This window comes from Mustela nigripes, chromosome X, assembly GCF_022355385.1.
Source record: "Mustela nigripes isolate SB6536 chromosome X, MUSNIG.SB6536, whole genome shotgun sequence".
Classification (NCBI taxonomy): Eukaryota; Metazoa; Chordata; class Mammalia; order Carnivora; family Mustelidae; genus Mustela; species Mustela nigripes.
The window spans coordinates 91,534,555-91,554,170 of NC_081575.1; the positions used below are offsets into that span (position 1 = coordinate 91,534,555).

The 19,616-nt window shown below is 38.7% G+C and overlaps 2 protein-coding genes and 1 non-coding gene across 4 annotated transcripts in view; all 3 read right to left on the minus strand.

Annotated features, from left to right (window-relative positions):
* PRRG1 (proline rich and Gla domain 1) overlaps positions 1-19,616 on the minus strand; it is a 250,258-nt gene that overhangs the window by 18,955 nt on the left and 211,687 nt on the right. The gene's annotated exons all lie outside the window — the stretch shown is intronic.
* Positions 4,861-4,988, minus strand: LOC132007970 (small nucleolar RNA SNORA77). The gene has a single exon (XR_009401516.1). It is a non-coding gene; the product is annotated as a small nucleolar RNA SNORA77 (small nucleolar RNA).
* On the minus strand, positions 12,572-13,093 carry LOC132006960 (large ribosomal subunit protein uL23-like). Its single transcript, XM_059385132.1, has one exon. It carries the CDS (start codon positions 13,086-13,088, stop codon positions 12,618-12,620), a length of 471 nt encoding a protein of 156 aa, XP_059241115.1. The 5' UTR covers positions 13,089-13,093; the 3' UTR covers positions 12,572-12,617.

Below are 19,616 nucleotides of genomic sequence, written 5' to 3' on the forward strand. Positions count from 1 at the left end.
TTTATTAGAGGTCTCCGATTTCTTCCATTCTTTTCTTCAGCTTGGTGAGTATCTTTATGATCACTACTTTAAATTCCTTATCAGGCATATTGCTTATTTCTATTTCACTAATTTTTTTCTGTTTTTTTTTTTTTCTTGTTCTTTCTTTGGAGCATATTTCTCTGTCTCCCCATTTTGCTTGATTTTCTGTGATGGTTTCTATGGATTTGGTGGGAGAGCTACTTCTAAAGTTGGAATGGTCTTGCGTATGGTGTCCCCCGTGCAGATGGTGTGTGATTGGTGACTTTTGCTGGCTAGCAGGAGCTGTGGCAGTTTATGTTAGTTACTCTTTTAAACCCCGTTTTTTTACAGAGAGAATAAGGAAAGAGTGATAATAAAAGAAAAAAAAAGAAAATAATAAAAGGTGTAAAGGAAAAAAATGAAAAAAGCGAGAAAAAAAAAAAACCAAAATAAAATAAGACAAGTTTTTAAAAGTAAAAAAAAAAAAATGAAATTAAAAAGTAAAAACTAGGGGCACCTGGGTGGCTCAGTGGGTTAAAGCCTCTGCCTTCGGCTCAGGTCATGGTCCTGGGCTCCTGGGATCCAGCCCTGCATCAGGCTCTCTGCTCCGCAGGGAGCCTGCTTCCCCCCTCCCCTCTCTCTGCCTGCCTCTCAGCCTCCTTGTGATATCTGTCTGTCAAATAAGTAAATAAATAAATCTTTTAAAAAAAGTAAAAACTATCACACACACACACACACACACTATCACAGCTCATTTTCTTTGCCCTAGCATCACAGTGCTGTTGGTGTGGGCTTGAGGAGCTTGGGCTCACTGTGGTCACAGGCTCACTGTGAGCCAGACCTCTCTGGTCTGAGCTTTTGAAGGGATGGGAGAGAGAACCTTCCTGCGCTTCTTCAGCCCTTTTAAGCTGCAGCTTTTTTCTGTGTCCCAGCAGGTCTAGAGCAGGTGTGGACTTGTGGACCCTCAGATCACTGAAGTTAGCAAGTTCACCTAGATGACTAGCATGGTCCTTTATGGTATCTGGACTGTGTTCTGGTCTAGGTATTTAAGGTGAGGTGGGAATGTAAGCTGTGTGGTTCTCCAGTCCCTCTGACTGGGGAGCTTTCCCATAGCTCCTCCACCGCTTGGCAGAGTTTCAGCATTGTCTTTTTTATATACTAGTGGCCCTTTTAAACTGAAGGTTTTCTCCTGTGCCTTATGACAGGGATCTGTTCCTGGTCCCTCAGTACTATCCCCACTGCCATTCACAGTGTTGGGGGTCGGGGTTACCTTTGTTACCATTTCTTCATTTCTCTTGCTGTGCTCTTGCCATTCTCTCTGTCTTTGGTTGCTCAGTCACCCTCAATTCTTCTTCAGGAGGAATTGTTCTGTTCATATCATTTGATATGCCTGCGGAGAAGGTGAACTCAGGGTCTTCCTGTGTCACCATCTTGAACCAGGACACCCACTCTGCCTTCTTGATTTAGCTCATAATGTAACAAGTGTTTTAGTCATGGTCTATTTTGTACCAAGTTTTTTTGCCCCCCCCTTTTTTGGTGATTTAGCTATTTTAAGTGGCCCCCACATGTAGTGCTGAAGGACTATGAATGTTCTTAAGTTCAAGGCTGTGCTGTGCCTTACAGAGAATACATGTGGTAGATAAACTTCCTCAGAAATGAGTTATAGTGCTATTATCTGTGAGTCTCCTCAGGAGACTGGCCCCAGTGAGCCCTGGTTAATAGAGGTGACCAGGGAGCCAGTCCCAGTGCTGTGACCAGATAATAAATGAAAGATGTGATGAGTCCTTACCAGACTAATTTATTTCCTGCATTGTTGCTAAGCTTCACAATCCTATGAGGTAGGAATTGCTTCTTTATAATTTTCTAGCATGAGGAAACGGAAATCCGGATTATAAATTATTTGCCCAAGATGACATGAACACTGAATAAAGTTTGATCCGACTCTCAACTGTACCCTCTAGTGACCTCAATCATCTCTCTAATAAATGGAGTATAAACAGGACACTGGGCCATGTACTTTCTTGAGGCCTCTCCCAGCTTAAGTAATGTGAGAACAGAAAAGTACAGACACAACCAGGAAAAAGCTGTTGTGATTCCATAGTAGCACAGTAACACCTCCTGCCCCCTGCCCCAGCTTTCTTGGGACTGTCCTAACCTTTGGCAAGACCAGTTTTCTCTTATTCAGCTCCATGGAATAGTATTTCCTTGCTCACTTTCTACTAGAAAATTAGTTTAAAGTTTTAAAAATAATGAAGGACTGTAGTTTGAGAATGAACAATGCTTTTCCTCAGTGGGCTGCCAAGCCTCTAGTCATGGATTGCACTAGGGTAATTAGGTTTTGCAGACTCTCCTCTCATGTGCTGGTTAGAACATCACACTTTTTTTTTTTAAAGATTTTATTTTATTTATTTGACAGAGACAGACACACACACAGAGAGAGAGGGAACACAGGCAGGGGAAGTGGGAGAGGGAGAAGCAGGCCTCCTGCCGAGCAGAGAGCCCGATGCGGGGCTCCATCCCAGGACGCTGGGAATATGACCTGAGCCGAAGGCAGAGGCTTTAACCCACTGAGCCACACAGGCACCCCCTTTTTTGTTATTCTTGATTTCAATATTGTGCTTCTGTTTTATGGGTGGCATTTCCACATATGAAGGTCTTCCATCCTTCATTTGGAAAGATCAATATTTCATTGTCAGGATAGAAAAGATACTTAGATTTCTTTTCCTTGTAGATCTCAAACTAGTTTTCTAGAAAATTATTCAGCCCCTCTTTCCCAACCTCTTTTTCCTTGGTCAATTCAACTAATAACCATTGCTATTTGTGTATGCTGATTTTCAAGACAAATGTAATTTTGTGTGGTCTTGACAGTATTTCCTTCCCTCTTCCCCCTCTAAATGGTTTAGGACACATAATAGGTCTCAAATAATTGCCTAACGGGTATACCTACTGCTTGGATTAAGTAAACTAACACTTCAAATGTGGCTTCTGAGTGCCCACTGCCATTTTTTTAGTCTAGGAGTGAGAAGTGGGTGATAAAGCTAAAAAAAAAAAAAAAAAAGAAAAGAAAAGAAAAGTTATAGTCTGCTTTCAGCATTTTCTAGCCCCCAATAGACTCAAACTCAATTCTTGCAGAAATGAGCTCAAAGAACCATGGGGGAATCATTACTGGTCCTTAATACTCTCCTGACAGTTATTTTATGACTGAGCGCATGTGGTTCAAACACCTAATAACCCAGTTGTACTTTTTATTCTAGAAGGAATTCAAATGCTTCCTCTGTCACGTGTGGCCAGAGACTGTGACTTTCTTATGGAAAGTTCTAGACTAGGAATGACTCTGTTGACCTCTTACTACTTAATGTAATGGTCAGTTTGACCCAAGGAGGAGTGTGGAAGAATCACTATAAGAGAAAGTTGAATACCAAAAATCTTGTTGGTAAGGGCTACCCTACATGAAGGTGTCGCATCTTATTTTACATCCACTAAGGCAGAGTTTGCTTGAAAAAAAATGACTGAAGGAATAGGATTATCCGCTAAGGAAATAAGTATGCAGTATGATTTTTTTCTTTATGATATTTTGAGAAGAGAAATATTTCTATTTTATTGTTTCTTAAGTTATATAGGACAATAGTCCTAATCTTTGAGTTGTAGACCTTGGAAGAGCTTTGTCTGAGGGCTGAATAATGGCTTACAATGGACTTCTGTTTTCATAAGTATGTAAATACTCTTATGATTAAGAAAATACAAATTTATTTAAAAATCTGTTGCTGGCAACTGCCCATATGCCTACCCTGGGGTCACCTGAAGATATTTCCTGTGTTCTCTGCCAGAGAGTTTTCTCTGTCCCCAGGAGTGAGCTCAGTTCATGGATGGCAGATCAGAAAGGCTAGAGAGTTAAGGCCCAATAGGAACTACCCTCATACAAGGAGGAACAGTAGTTGGTGCATAAATACTCCAGGTTCTTTCTCATGGAAGGCATAATTCTGAGGTGCATGGTTCATAGTATCTCTGAGACTCCTCATTGGGATTGAGTCCCAGTCATCTACAGTGGTAACCTGCCCATGAACTTATTCTATTGGATTCTTTCCCTTCCCTGCCTTACTTCCCCATTCCCTTATTATGTGTTTTGGTGTTATCTCCAAAACAAACTACTTGCAGTCCAATCTTTGTTTCAGTGGTATACTTGAGGGAACCCTGAGACAAAACCTTATTCATTACTAGAAAATTTTCCTTATTATGGGCCTTCTTATATAGGTAAGACAAACATTACTCTTTATTCTCTGTGTGTGGCTAGGGAATGGATATGAATCTTGTTTTAGTGTAAAAGGAGTCAATAAACACAGTAAAATGAGGAGTATGGACTCAAAGAAAAGTGACTATTTGGTCCTCATGAGTGTTCTTACAGCTAAAACTTTTCTGGGTATGATGTTTCGCAATACCTGGATACTTCGGCTACTAACCCTAAGTAAGCTTGTTCCCACTCTGCCTCTTCCTCATTATTTGGTTATGCATTTTTAACATCCCTCTAACATACAACCCTCACATATACATGAGTGCTAGCCAATTACATTTTTTTTCAGAAAGAGAAAGACATATATAACTACCTATACCATAAATGCCATGAAGGTAGGGTCACCATTGTTTCAACAATATGCAGGTCACAACACACAGTAGCAGCTCAATAAATACTGGATTTTAAAAAATGAATGATTGAACAAGTCAACCAGCCATTTGACTAATAAATGAAATCATATGCTCTAGACTTGATGTCGGTCTGATCAAGGCAGTATCTCTCTCAAAATGTAAGCTTCTACACGTCATAGCACCCAACAGAAATCCACAGTGATTTATGTTTCTTCTTCTCCCCGCGTCCCCACAAGGTTGCATCGCCCTTGATGGGTTAAGGTGATCACACCCCTTGGGGATGTTTCTATAGAATACAGAAAAAGCACCCCCCCCCGGGGCTGCAGCTGGGTGCAGAGTGAATTTGTACACACTAACTTTTTTCCCCCCACATATATTTCCTTGTTCAGTTTTGATCACAGACTTCAAGTAGGACATTAGCAGGACTAGAAACGTCTTCAGTAACAGCAATTTGTATAATTGAGGGGCTGGAGAACTCTACTGAGTAGATTTTCTAAGTAAGAACTCTTCAGTCTTCAAAGACAGATCCTAATATGAGTGCAAGATTGAAGCTTATAAAATCTGAGTGAATACAGAGAAAATTAATTTAGGCCTTGTTTGTTTTTCAAATTCTGGAGTGAAGAGTCACCCTTTGGAACTTGGAAAAGATAGTTTAGTTCCAATTAAAGGCAGCAATGCATACTTTACCTAGTAGACAGTAAATGTGAAGGACATGTTTTCTGGGCGGGAATACTTTAATACTTTAATAAAGTATTAGATGAACTCATGGGTGGAGATTACTAAGATAAGTAAGGGAGGTTTCAGGTGTGACTGGGCTTTTAAAGTCAACAAAGAGAGAAAAGTACCAAATAGTGTCAAACTTCAATTTGGTACCATTAATATCATCTGGAATACTTGTGAGATAGTGTGTGGTATTTCATGTTATGTTGCTGTGTCCTGAAGAAAGTGATTAATAATATAGACCTTTTTGCAAGTGTGATAAAAGGCTATAGACAGTGTGTAGAGAATGAGATAATAAAGGGCATGTGTGAAAGTAGCTAGCTATGAGTCTGTGGGCATGCATGCTGGAAATAAGTCACATTATTGGATCATATACCAAACCCATTGTATTAACTGCCCTGATTCTCTTCAATTATGACCATCTAATTGCACCATAGAATTCAAATTTCTGGGTTGGGGTTGTGCAGGAAAATGTCACATGACCACCTCTGCTGGAGGAGACAAAGCGGGGGAGAAAACGGTGGTGATGGTGATTGAGGACCCTGAGCTATACTGTCTCTGAGGAGAGAATATATCTTTACATGGCAGAAAAGCTGCTTAGGGTCTGAAGTCACGTTCACATTTTATCAGTTGGATCCTTTAAATTTGTTTACAGTTTAGAAATAAAATATACTTCCAAGACTCTTCCATGAGGAGACACGTTTCAAATCATGTTTCCAAATTCAATGCTAACCTCTTTAGTCAATGGTGCTGAATAAAATGGTTGCTTTGTAAAACTGGGAAATGGTTTAAGTGGCTGTGATCTACATACTACATTTTAAAAAATATTTTTAATTTAATTTTATTTGTCAGAGAGAGAGAGAGCACAAGCAGGTAAAGTGGCAGGCAGAGAGAGAGAGAGAGAGAGAAACTGAGCACACAAGCAGGGGGCAGTGGCAGAGGGAGAGAGAGAAACAGGCTCCCTGATGAGCAAGGAGCCCAGTGTGGGAGTGGATCCCAGGACCCTGGGATCATGACCTGAGCTGAAGGCAGAGGCTTAACCGACTGAGCCACCCAGGTGTCCCTACATTTGTTATTTAAGGTAATAACTTGTAAAGTTACTTTAAAAAAAATTATTTTATTTATTTATTTGACAGAGATCACAAGTAGGCAGAGAGGCAGGCAGAGAGAGAGGAGGAAGCAGGCTCCCCATGGAGCAGAGAGCCCGATGTGGGGCTTGATCCCAGAACCCTGAGATCACGACCCGAGCCGAAGGCAGAGGCTTTAACCCACTGAGCCACCCAGGTGCCCCAGTAAAATTACATTTTTAAGTGGGAAATCAAATACTTACCTCTCATTTGCTTTTGAAGTCTTAATTGCCAAAGGGAATTGTTTGGAATAACTTCCAATAACTTTGGAAGTTACATTTAAATCACTTCTCATATTGTCAATCAACAATTACCCCCCAAAGCATAACCATATGTTTCTTATACATAAAAACAAAAGTACACACTTTCCCATTTTCTTCAAATCTCTAAGGTAGTTTTTGCATGCAATAAAAGATTTATGCATTGTTGTTTCTGTCAGGAGTAGAAAAATTTTCTCAAGATTCAGTGATCCAACAATGGTGGTGTATAAATATTGAAAAAGTTACCAGGGAAAGTTCTGGAATATACTATAAAAATAGTGTAAATACTAGAAACTCATTTCTTATAAGAGTATAAATGTTAGGGAGAACTAACTAGATTTTATTCTTAGGTTATTGTGCTTATTATAAATAAAATTTATGACCCTTAAATAGTACCATATACTAAGCTTAACAATAAATATAAACAACTAAATTTGCTTTTGTAATACTTTGTGATAACATTATCCTTGTATGAAATAATATGCTTTGTTCCAGCTATATGCGCTGTGGGGGGTATGAATTGTCTTTTGGCTATGGTCAATTTCAATTGTATATAAAAATAGAATCTTACCATAAATTCCCTTGTTCCTGTCTTCCACCTTCAACAATTATTAATTCATAACAATATTTCTCCCCTTCCTCTCTTATTTTGAAGAAACTGTAAGATGTTATCTTTTTTTACCCATAAATATTTCAGTATGTATCTCTAAAACTGAGAACTCTTTGTTAAATAATACCATAGCATCCTTAAATGTACTTTTAAATTTTTGTATTTATAAGTGGAAAGGCAAACTGATCCCTTTCAAAGATGAAAACTTTGCTGTCTTAGAAAGAGTGCATCTGGATGAGTGATTATTGCCAAGAGACTGTTTCATGTAAATTGGCAGTTACATGAGAAACAGCTCTAAAGAACGATGCACAGTAGTCTGCAAAAGGTCATGAGCTATGCTTTCTTCTTCTGATTGGAGAAATACAATTTCAGAGTTCATACCAGTAAATATGGAAGTAATGAAGCGCCTGCTCAAGTTTTTTTTTTTTTTAATATTTTCTATGTTAAAAGGAAAAAAAAGGAGTAATTTGTAGGTCCCCTTTGTAAACGTATTTTTTAAAGATTTTATTTATTTATCTTAGAAAGAGAGTATCTTGCAATACTGGTCCAGTCATAAATATATTCTGGGAAAACTGGTTCTTAAGAGTTTCATATTTCCAGCCCAAGTATACAAGAGCTATATAAAAAGTGTTACTTAACGTCATGTGTTTGTGAAAAAAAAAAACAACAACAAAACAAAACACAGCTGACCCTTGAACAACATGGAAGTTAGGAGCACTAACCCTCTGCATAGTTAAAAATCCATGTATAACTTTGGACTCTGCAAAAACTTAACTGCTGATAGCCTACTGTTGACCAGAAACCGTGCTGAAAATATAAATAGTCGATTAACACATATTTTGTATGTTATACATTTTATATATTATATTCTTCAAGTAAGCTAGAGAAAAAATGTTAAGAAAATTGTGAGAGAAAATATGTTTCCTGGGGCACCTGGGTGGCTGCCTTCGGCTCAGGTCATGATCCCAGGGTCCTGGGATGGAGCCCCACATCAGGCTCTCTGCTCAGCGGGGAGCCTGCTTCCCCCTCCCCCTCTGCCTGTCTCTCTGCCTACTTGTGATCTCTCTGTCAAATAAATAAATAAAATCTTCCAAAAAAAAGAGAAAATATATTTCTGGTACTATATGTATTTATCCATACCATAAGATTATGTTGTCTGTTACAAGATGAATCATTTTTTTGTCAGTACTTGCATCAGCATTGTCTTATATGATACAAAACACTGTAGATGCTATTCATATTATTAGTACTGGACATCAAACATGAAAAGATAATGTGAAAAAGAAATACTTATGGGTATAACACATACATATATTGATAATGAAGCAGCAAAACAATTGCTTTATGGTAGCCTAGCAAAATTGACATGGATTGCTTCACAGTAGCCTAGCCTATACACTAATGAATGAATCATTATAAAATTTTATGGCATACAGTATTATAATAATATTCATAATAAAATGTTGGAAACATCATTACATTTAAAAAAAACTACCTGTGATGATAGGCTGATACACAGTTTCTCCAATTATGAGGGGATGCCTACTGTATGGTAATAGAAGTCTTCAAAAGCAAAGTTAGAAAATGAAAAACATACACATTATTATTTTTATATTAAATACCACTCATCTTACGCCTATGAAAGGATAGGTTATCCACTTCCAAGATTTGCACACGATGTTCTACATGATGGATACTTAAGCAATGATGATGACAAAAAAAAATCTCATCTATTTCTTGGCATACAGTTATTAGATTTTCACAAGAAGACACACATCTACACAACAGGTACATTCATTAACTGTACAGCATGAAAATTATTTACTATTTGTTAAGTACCAGCAGATCATCATAAAGGTCTTCATCCTTGTCTCTCCGTGTTGAGTGGGCTGAGGAGGAAGAGGAAGAGGAGGGGTTGGTCTTGCTGTCTCAGGGGTGGCAGAGATGGAGGAGGCAGAAGGGAAGGAATGCGCAACAGGCCCCCTGGGTGTAACTTTCCAGAAATACATTGTAATTTCCGTCTGATTTTTTAAAAGATTTTATTTATTTATTTGACAGAGAGAGATCACAAGTAGGCAGAGAGGCAGGCAGAGAGAGAGGGGGAAGCAGGCTGCCCACTGAGCAGAGAGACCGATGCAATGTGAGGCTCCATCCCAGGCCCCTGGGATCACGACCTGAGCCATAGGCAGAGGCTTAACCCACTGAGCCACCCAGGCGCCCCGTATGACTTTTTTGATTTCTCTTAAAATGTTCCTGTATGGTACCAATCCTTCATTCACTCTTTAGTCATTTCGCTTTACAAAACCAGTGTCTGTATCATTGGATAAAATAAAGGAAATTTTCAACTTTTAATATTTATTGGCCCTGCTCATGGGCTCTTAGGGAAGCTATGCTTTAACATTTACCATGGTCAGAATGACTAGGCAAAACCTCAGTGCATGGGATCTCTTTCTGCCCCAAGCACAACATTGTACATCTGCTTTGTCGTCAAATGACCTAAAAAAGAACATCCCAAACTTGTAAAAATAAGTAAGACCTCGCTGGTTCCCATGATAGTGACATACAGACCTGCTCACACTAAAAGCTTAGTCTATAACTTTCTGCAATGTCTTTTGTCATGATGATTTGTAACTTTTTATGTAAAAAAAGTAAATAACCCTACATCGGATATGCCTTCCCCAAAGCGCTCTCTTCTTTGTGAAGATTGTGTATCTTGGGCAGCTGTCTTAACCTGGGCGTGAGTAAAACTCACTTTCTTCCTTTTACAGATTCTAAAAGGTTTGTTCATTCTGTGCTGACATATAGAAGGGTCTGTGTTGTAGAAGAAGTCAAGAGCAGTCTTGAATAATTGAAACCCTTCTGCCAGGCTGTCTAATATCCATTTGTTTTCTGGCACCACTACCTCTACATTTTCTTTCTCATCGTCTGGCACTGGTTAGGAAGCACTCATCTCCATCTGGTCATCTTCTGTTCGTCCCTCTGGTGTGATGTCGATTAGGTCTTGGATTTGTCCAAGATCTATACCTTGAAACCCTTTTCCCCCACCTTTTTTTTCCCCCATAGCCACAGTCTCTTTCAGGATTTCCCTGACTGGCTCTGTAGCAATCCTGGGAAGTCAAGGAATACATCTGGACACAGTTTTCTCCAGCAGGAATATATTGTTCTGGGCTTAATGGCTTTCATGATGTGTTCTATTGGGGTTCTTTTCCATAGCATTGACAATCCCTCCCATAGAATATGTATGTAATGAGCCTCTAGTGTCCTTGTGACCCTCATCTAGAGGTTGAATTAGAGACATTGTGTTTGGGGACAAGGAGATCACTTTGACCCCATTGATGTTGAACTCATGGGGTTCTGGGTAGCCAGGAGCACTGCCCAATATTAAAAGAACTTCAGGGGCAAGCATCAGTGGAACCGATCCAGCAAAAGGCTTCTCATTGTCCAGGTCTTCTTGTACAACTAGAAAACTAGCAGCCAGTGTTTATCTTTCCCTTCAAGTCTTGGGATTAGCAGCTTTGTAAATAAAGACAGTCCTGATCATAAACCTAAATTCATTAAAAAAAAAAAACAAAAAAACCTAAATTCATTTGCACAAAACAGTAGTTGAATTATCCCTTCCTTCCTTAAATCCTGGTGCTCATTTCTTTTCCTTCCTAATAAACGTCCTTTGTGGCATTTTTTTTTTTCTCAGAATAGAGCAGTTTCATCTGCTTAAAAACCTGTTCAGTCAGATATCCTTTCTCCTCAGTGATTTTCTTAGAGGTGTCTGGGAATTCATCTTATGCCTCTTTGTCAGCAGAAGCTGCATCTCCCCTTATCTTGACATTTTTTTTTTAAGCCAAAGCTCTTTCTAAAATTATCAAACCATCCTTCACTAGCATTAAATTCTCCAGCTTTAAATCCTTCACCTTCCTTTTGCTTTAAGTTGTCAAATATGAATAAATGTCATATAATGATTTGCTTTTTCTCATATCATATTAGAATCTATAGGTATGCCTTTCTTATAGCAACCCTGTACCTACATGAAAGTCACGCCTATAATACAAGATAAAAAGGTATTTTGCAATAATGCAAGGTTTTCATACGTGCTAGCATTGCTGCAGTCATGGCTTCATGAATTTCCTTTTCTATTTTCACAATAATCTTTATACTGGATGCATTTATCTTGAAATGGTGGGTACCTGCAGGAGCAGACCTCAATCAACAGTACATATCGAGCAATTCAACTTTTTCTTGTGATGTCATGGCTTTTCTGTGCTTCTTGGGAGCACTTCCAGCATCACATGGTATTATTCAAGGTTGGAGGTATTACACACAACACAATGAAAAATACATGAGAAACACAAGAGATCACTTCTTGCTGTGGTACACAGTTTACTGGAGAGATGAACTGCTCACGTGGATCTGGTTAGCACTGTATTGTGTTTTAAGTTTAAGTTCAAGCTCACAACAATTGAGTTCACAGCAGTAGCAACAGGAGGTGGCTATGAAACTATTACCGTAGTACACATTTACTATGGTTAATTTTTTGTGGTTACGATTGATACTACAACTTTATGTTTGTTTCCATTTCTCTCAACTGCAAATGGTGCCATGCATGGTCCCTATGTGTGTGTAAGTTTCAATAAATGTTAACTTTTTATAATAGCTTTGTATATATGAAAGTAAATGATAAAATTGTATATATATTATAAATTCATGATATGCATAACTTCTAAATAATTTTTATATGTCCCTGCTACATGGTTTGTCTGAGAGATTTTTATTCAAATTGTCACAAATCTCCATAAACTTATCCAATATATTTATCGAAAAAAAATCCATGTATAAGCATATCCATGCAGTTTAAAGCCATGTTGTTCAGGGGTTAACTATACTGTGAAGAACCCAGTTTTTCATTTTTCTTGAAATAGTCATAATTATTTAATTCTGATGATTGGCAATGCTATTTTATAATTATCCTTAGATGTTTGGCATACTCCTTCTATATGAAGTATATGAATATATTAAGTTTGAATCATATGGAATTCCTCTTTTGTCTATCAAAATATTTAAATACCGGCAAATCCACATAGCTCAGTGTACACATTAGTGACCATTGGAGGGAAAGCCTGGCATGTCTTCTCAAACTATACCAGTGGGAAGTCTGCTTATATTCATATAAAATACCACTTCTCATCTGTTAGTAGCATATCTTTATTTTTTTATTTTTTTTTATCATGAAAAAACTGTATTTAGATTTAGCCAGCTGGACTCAGTTTAGATGATCCCAATTTTGTTGGCAACATCCAAAGCATCATAGTCAGGGGCCAGCCGAACATATGCCTTCTTCTCTCCATCAGGCCTGATTAAGGTGTTGACCTTGGCTACATCCATGTCATAGAGCTTCTTCACAGCCTGTTTGATCTGGTGCTTGTTGGCCTTGACATCCACAATGAACACAAGTGTGTTGTTGTCTTCTATTTTCTTCATGGCTGACTCAGTAGTCAGGGGGAACTTGATGATGGCATAGTGGTCAAGCTTGTTTCTCCTGGGGGTGCTCTTTCGAGGGTATTTGGGTTGCCTTCGGAGACGCAGAGTCTTGGGTCGTCGGAACTTAGGTGATGTGTGGATCTTCTTTTTTTTGTGACTGTGGACGCCTTTCAGCACCGCTTTCTTGGCTTTCAAAGCCTTTGCTTTGGCTTTGGCTTTGGGAGGGGCAGGGGCTTCCTTCTTAGCTTTCAGCGCCATCTTCGTAAAAGGGCGCATATCTTTATTTTTTAATTAGTTCATAAACCATCTCCTAAGAGCAGAATTTACAAATCCAAACACTATATGTGAAAGCAAAAATCACAACTTAGAACCTAAGAAGTGTAGCCTTACGTGAGACTTCAAAGGCTATCTCATTGTGATAAACACTGCCCATTGTCCCCAGTATTTTTTGCTATCTCTTCTTTCTACTTCATAGAAATTCTCGTATTTAGCTGAGCACAGGGTCACCCAATACAAAAAAAAAAAAAACAAAAAACACAGTTGTATGCCATGTATCCCTTGCAGCTAATTGGGCCGGTAACTACGTTCTGACCAATGGGATGTGAGCTGAAGTAATAGGTTTCCTCCCCTTTTTATTCCCTTTATCTGCTTGGCGGAGTGCAGAAGTGGTAGTGGCGAGCCATCTTGGACCATGTAGGGGATGACAACACCCTACAAAGGGACTAGCAAGATGGGAGGAATCTGGGGCCCTGTTACCTGAAGTTACCACACTACCCTGGGATGCTTATGCTCAGACATCTACTTGAGGGAAAGAGATAACTTATGTCCTAACTAATATACTAGTCCAATGCTCTCTCAGTTTGTAAGTGACAAAACAAAAACTCAGAGAGGTGAACTTGCCCAGAATCAGTTAGCCAGTATGGCAGTTCTTAGAGTGTAATTCAGGCCTTTGAGTTCAATGCTTGTTTCTCATCTTCTATTGTCTCTGTGAAAATGAGACCACTTAAACACAAGATTTACATGTAAAAAAGTCACGTTGAAATTTAAACTACTGCTTTTATTTATTGTTGATAATGTTCTTTCACAAAGAATGGAGTTTTGAACTAAATTAGATGATTTTACTCAAGCACAATAAAATATTAGACATTAAATTCTTGAGTTTCCCTGCCACATGTAAATTTCATTTTATAATTGCCCTTCTCAAGTTTATAGCATTGTGTTTAAATTTCTTTGATCATAAAAATGGAACTAATGGATGGTAGAATATGCTTGTAGGATTTTAAACATTACAGATGGCTTAGCTTACTCTAAATAGCCTGAGGGCAATAATCAAGATGAACTTAGTTCTGTCAAATTTGGGTGTGGGTTGGATAAGTCATCCATCCTCTTCCCTAAAGTTGACATTGTCTCTGGAGCTAATAAATTTTGGTAGTCAAGTGTTCCATCTGTTGTGGTCCTTTTTAGGTAAAGAAACATATATGTATTAGTTTCTAAATAATAAATTGTAGTTGGGGTGCCTGGGTGATCAGTCAGTTAAGCATCCAACTCTTGGTTTTTGGATGAGGACATGATCTCATGAGATTGAACCCCACACCAGGCTCTCTGCCCAGTGGGGATTCTGCTTGATGATTCTCTCTCTCTGTCTGGCTTGTACTCTCTTTCAAATAAATGCATAAAATGTTAAAGAAATCAATCTTAGTCATCACCAAGGACTGATGAGTATCTAAAATACAGTTTAATATCTAAAATGAAATTTGAAACTGGTGGCAGGGACTTGAAAGTATACTTTAGTGGGATTAATATATGCATGTGCCTGAGTGTGAACATTGGTGGGGTGGCTCATTAAGGTGCGTTCTTCTTTATATGAAGTACCTTTATGTAAATGGTTCAGAAGGCAAAGGCAGGCTATTTATCTCTTAATAAAATGTCTAAAACCCTCAAAGATTTATACTTTAGCTCTTAATTTCACATGCCAGCTTAGGAGTAGGAAAGTAGGTAAGTGTTGCAGGCATTCCAAATTCAACCATATTAGGGAAGTTGGTTTACTAATTGGCAGGCCTACAAAAATCTCACCCATTTACTAAACTGAACTAAAGTTTATTTGGTTTGAACAAAAAAAATACTGTAACACAGGTTTTCTTTGAAAGCAATAACAGCAAAATTTGTAAATAACTTTCTTACAAAATAAGATTCTAAGGAGATAGGGACAACCTTAGAAAAGTTTCATGGCGGGGCACCTGAATGGCTCAGCGGGTTAAGCCTCTGCCATTGTCTCAGGTCATGATCTCAGGGTCCTGGGATCGAGCCCCACATCGGGCTCTCTGCTCAGCGGGGAGCCTGCTTCCCCTCCCCCCCCACCGCCTGTCTCTTTGCCTACTTGTGATCTCTGTCTGTCAAATAAATAAACAAAATCTTAAAAAAAAAGAGAGAGAGAGAGAAATTTCTTGGCAGAATCTAAAACAATCCCAGTACGTGTGATGTGGGACACTGAAATTCTGAGAAGTAAAGAAGGTCTCTGTGTAGAGAGTGTAGAGTGTGGTGTACCGAGCAGGAGAGTGGAAACAAGAAGGTGATGATAACGGTGTCTGTCTGGCCTAAGAGAAGCATTCCGGAAATAACCCAACTTTTCATTGTTTCCAGCTCTGAGGCTATGACATCAATAAAGGGAAAATTTTTTCTGATGAACATTATAACCAGACCTCAAAGGAGCACCTGTAGTTTTCTGCCCATAAAACTGCAAGAAGTTGAGCACAAAGTGATTTCTTTGTTTATAGAAAATCCACAGGCTGCCTCATGCATCCAAACAAGTGAATCAACCCTTGGGAAACTTGGGGCAAAAAGGTGGGAAACTGAGCTGGCAGAATAAAGAGAAACAAGTTCCAGAGGTATCCCACTTCCACGTAATGAATTCATTGTCAAATTGTGAAAATATTACTGTCTGTGAAAATGGTATTTTTGGCAGATAGTTACTTAGTGCTATGTTCTATATCATGTATAGTACTTCAAGCTATTCCTAGTCCTGTTTATGTTTCCGATAAATGTTGATTTTGTTAGTTTAAACTTAAAATATAAACAGCAAAACTCTAACACTGGAACTCAAAATTCTGAGAATCAATGATATAGGCATGCACACTGGAGTTTAAGACTATTATTACAAAAATTTAAGATCAACTGCCAATTTATCTACCATTTATCTGATACAACTTTATTTATTTATTTCTTTTCAGCGTAACAGAATCCATTGTTTATGCACCACACCCAGTGCTCCATGCAATCCAAGCCCTCTATAATACCCACCACCTGGTACCCCAACCTCCCACCCACCCACCCCTTCAAAACCCTCAGATTGTTTTTCAGAGTCCATAGTCTCTCATGGTTCATCTCCCCTTCCAATCTGATACAATTTTTAATTTTAGTAAGATAATAAGGCTGCATACCTAAATTAGGTGCCTTGAAGTTCTCCATAAAGAACATATTTGAGCCCAATTATTCATTGCTTTTACAAAATTTTGTAGGCTTTTACAAATGGCATCTAAAAATATAAACAACATCTTCATGAAATGAAGATGAGTGTGAGTAAATGGGCTAAAAACAAAAGGGCATTAAGACAAAAAGATACTTAGTGATAGAAAATCATAGAGTCACAAGGGATAGTAGTGGTCATCTATTATAGTCCTTTCAACTTACAAATGAGAAAGTTGAGTCCTAGAGTGATTAGCTAGTTGATAGGGTCTGAGTTACAGCTTGTGGCTCTGACTTCACCTCCAGTGTATGAATTCCTGGTATCAGTAGCCAGTCTACAAGATGGCCCCCATGGATCCTCACCTCCTGGTATTCCTGCCCCTGTGCAGTGACATTCCACACTGAATCTGGTCCGGTTCTGTGTGACCAGTGGAATGTGATGGAAGTGGTCTTCTGGGACATAAAACCTGTAGCCAGGTCTCAGAAGCCTTACAGCTTCCACCTGAGGCCCTGGAATGCTCACTTTGGGGAAACCCTTTTCCCTGGACCCCATTGCCATTCTGTTAGAAGCTTGAGCCACATGGATGACTTATAGATGCTCTAGTCAATAGACTTAGTTATGTTCCATGTCAACAGCCAAACATTAACTGCCAGCTTTGTGAGTGCAACATCTTGGATATCCCTCCCAATAGGGCTTTCTGAAAACTCTAGCCTTAGCCAACATCTGACTCCAGTCAAACGAGAGGCTCTAAGTGAGTTACATCCAGCTAAGCGGAATCTACACATAGAGCCATGAGGGCCTATAATAAATGGTTGTCTTCAGCTAGTAAGTTTTAAGATGATTTGTTTTGCAGCAATGGATAATTGGAACCGAGATAGAACTAAGAAGGTGTGCAGAATTCCACTTCTTTACTAATGCTTGCAATTAGCAAGTTTTATATGCATTACTGGATCAAGGAAATTGTCTCCTTCCCTCTTTTCATCAAAGTGTACCTGACCCAGACATTCAAATGTGATCTTTCTACCTTTCTACCTTTCTAACTTCTCTAACCCCTAAATTTCCCTAAAGACAATGATAGGTACTGCAACAACTTCAAATGGCACTTATGTGCTAGCTATTACAGCTAAATACATTTACACTCATATAATCTTCACAAAACCATTTGGAGGTCTGTTCTGTTATTATCCCCATTTAGGGATGAAGAAACCAAGGTACAAAGTAGTTTAAAAAAAAAACAAAAAGAAAGAAAGAAATGCTCTACATCATGAAGCTATTAAATATGGGGGTAGACTCCAAACCCCAGCAGTCCAGCTTGAGACTACATCTTTAACCAGTAATAGATGGACTGATCGTCACACTTTTAAGTAGAAGTTGTATAATTCTCTACCAGCTAGATAGTAAACTCCCAGAGAGAAGGGGCCAAATTTACATTATTCAGCACAGAATCCTCCAACTACTCTATTCTTAGTACATAGTAGGCTTTCTCCAAATATGTTATACACCAAATGAATTGCCAATAGCACCTGAGTACCTTTTGGCAGGGAAAATTTGTTAAGACCAAAATTTGAAATGCAGAATATCGAACAGTAATCCTATGCTAACCTCTTCTGACCCTCGCCATGAGGCTTGATGCTATAGCTGCTCTGTTGTAGAAAGTTCTGTACATGTTTCATGTGTATTCTCTCTGCACTTGAATTTTCCCCTCAAGATTTATAACATAAAACATAAAAATGAATACATTCAACTGAATCTAGTGTGGAAAAGGTAAAATCTTCACATCTTAAAAAGAACTGTTATTTCCTGTTTTAACAGCTTCAGTGCGAAAGGGTCACACTAACCACCAGCAGATGTCATCATAGCATAGGACTTAAAAGCAATGCTTCTCTAGGAAGTGAACTTCCAAGGCTGCTGCTGGGAGGGTACTTTCGTACAGTTTGGAAGGTAGCTTGGCAGTATCTAGTAAGCTGAGCATGTGCATGCCTTATGACCCAACAATTCCATTCTTAGGTATATGTCTAACAAAAATACTCACGTATTTCTTTTCATTAAATTTTATAATTTTTTTTTTAAATTTATTTGACAGAGAGAAACTAGGCAGAGAGGCAGACAGAGAGAGAGGAGGAAACAGGCTCCCTGCGGAGCAGAGAGCCCGATGCGGGGCTCGATCCCAGGACCCTGGGATCATGACCCGAGCCGAAGGCAGAGGCTTTAACCCACTGAGCCACTCAGGCGCCCCATCTTTTCATTAAATTTTAACTGAAAAATTTTTTATTTGAATGTAGTTGACACACAATGTTACATGAGTGTCAGGGGTACAACATGATGATTCGAGAAGTTCAAACATTATGCTATGATCAGCACAAGGGTAGCTCCCATCTGTCACCATGTAATGCTATTAGAATATCACTGACTGGATTCCTGATGCTGTGCCTTTTATTCCCATGACGTATGTGTTCCATAAATGGAAGCCCGTATCTTCCACTCCCCTTCATCCATTTTGTCCATCCCCCATCTACCTTCCCTCTGGCAACCATGGTTTTATTTTTGTTTTGTTTTTTGTTTTGTTTTAACTTGTTCACTTTTATTTTTTCTTTCATCATGGTAAGTGTACTCTTTAATCCCCATCCCCCATTTCCCCCATGCTCCCACCCACCTCCTTCTGGCAATCATCAGTTTGTTCTCTAGAGTTAAGTCTGTTTCTTGGTTTGTCACTCTCTCTTCTTTTTACCTTTGCTCATTTGTTTTGTTTCTTAAGTTCCACATATGAGTGAAATCATAGGGTATTTGTCTTTCTCTGACTTATTTCACTTAGCATAATACTCTCTAGCTCCATCCATGCCATTGCAAATGACAAGATTTTATTCTTTTTCATGCCTGAGTGATATTCCATTGTATGTATATACCACATTTTCTTAATCCATTCATCAGTCGATGGACACTTGAGCTCTTTCCATAATTTGGCTATTATAGATAATGCTGCTAAACCATAAAGATACATGTATCCCTTTGAATTAGTATTTTTGTATTCTTGGGGTAAATACCTATGCGTGCAGTTGCTAGATTAGAGGGCAGTTCTATTTTTGTGCTTGCTAAATGCTGCTAAACCATAAAGATACATGTATCCCTTTGAATTAGTATTTTTGTATTCTTTGGGTAAATACCTATGAGTGCAGTTGCTAGATTAGAGGGCAGTTCTATTTTTAACTTTTTGAGGAACCTCCATACTGTTTTCCAGAGTGGCTGTACCAGTTTGCATTCCCACCAACAGTGCAAGAAGGTTCCTTTTTTTCTACATCTTCACCAACACTTGTTGTTTTCTGTGT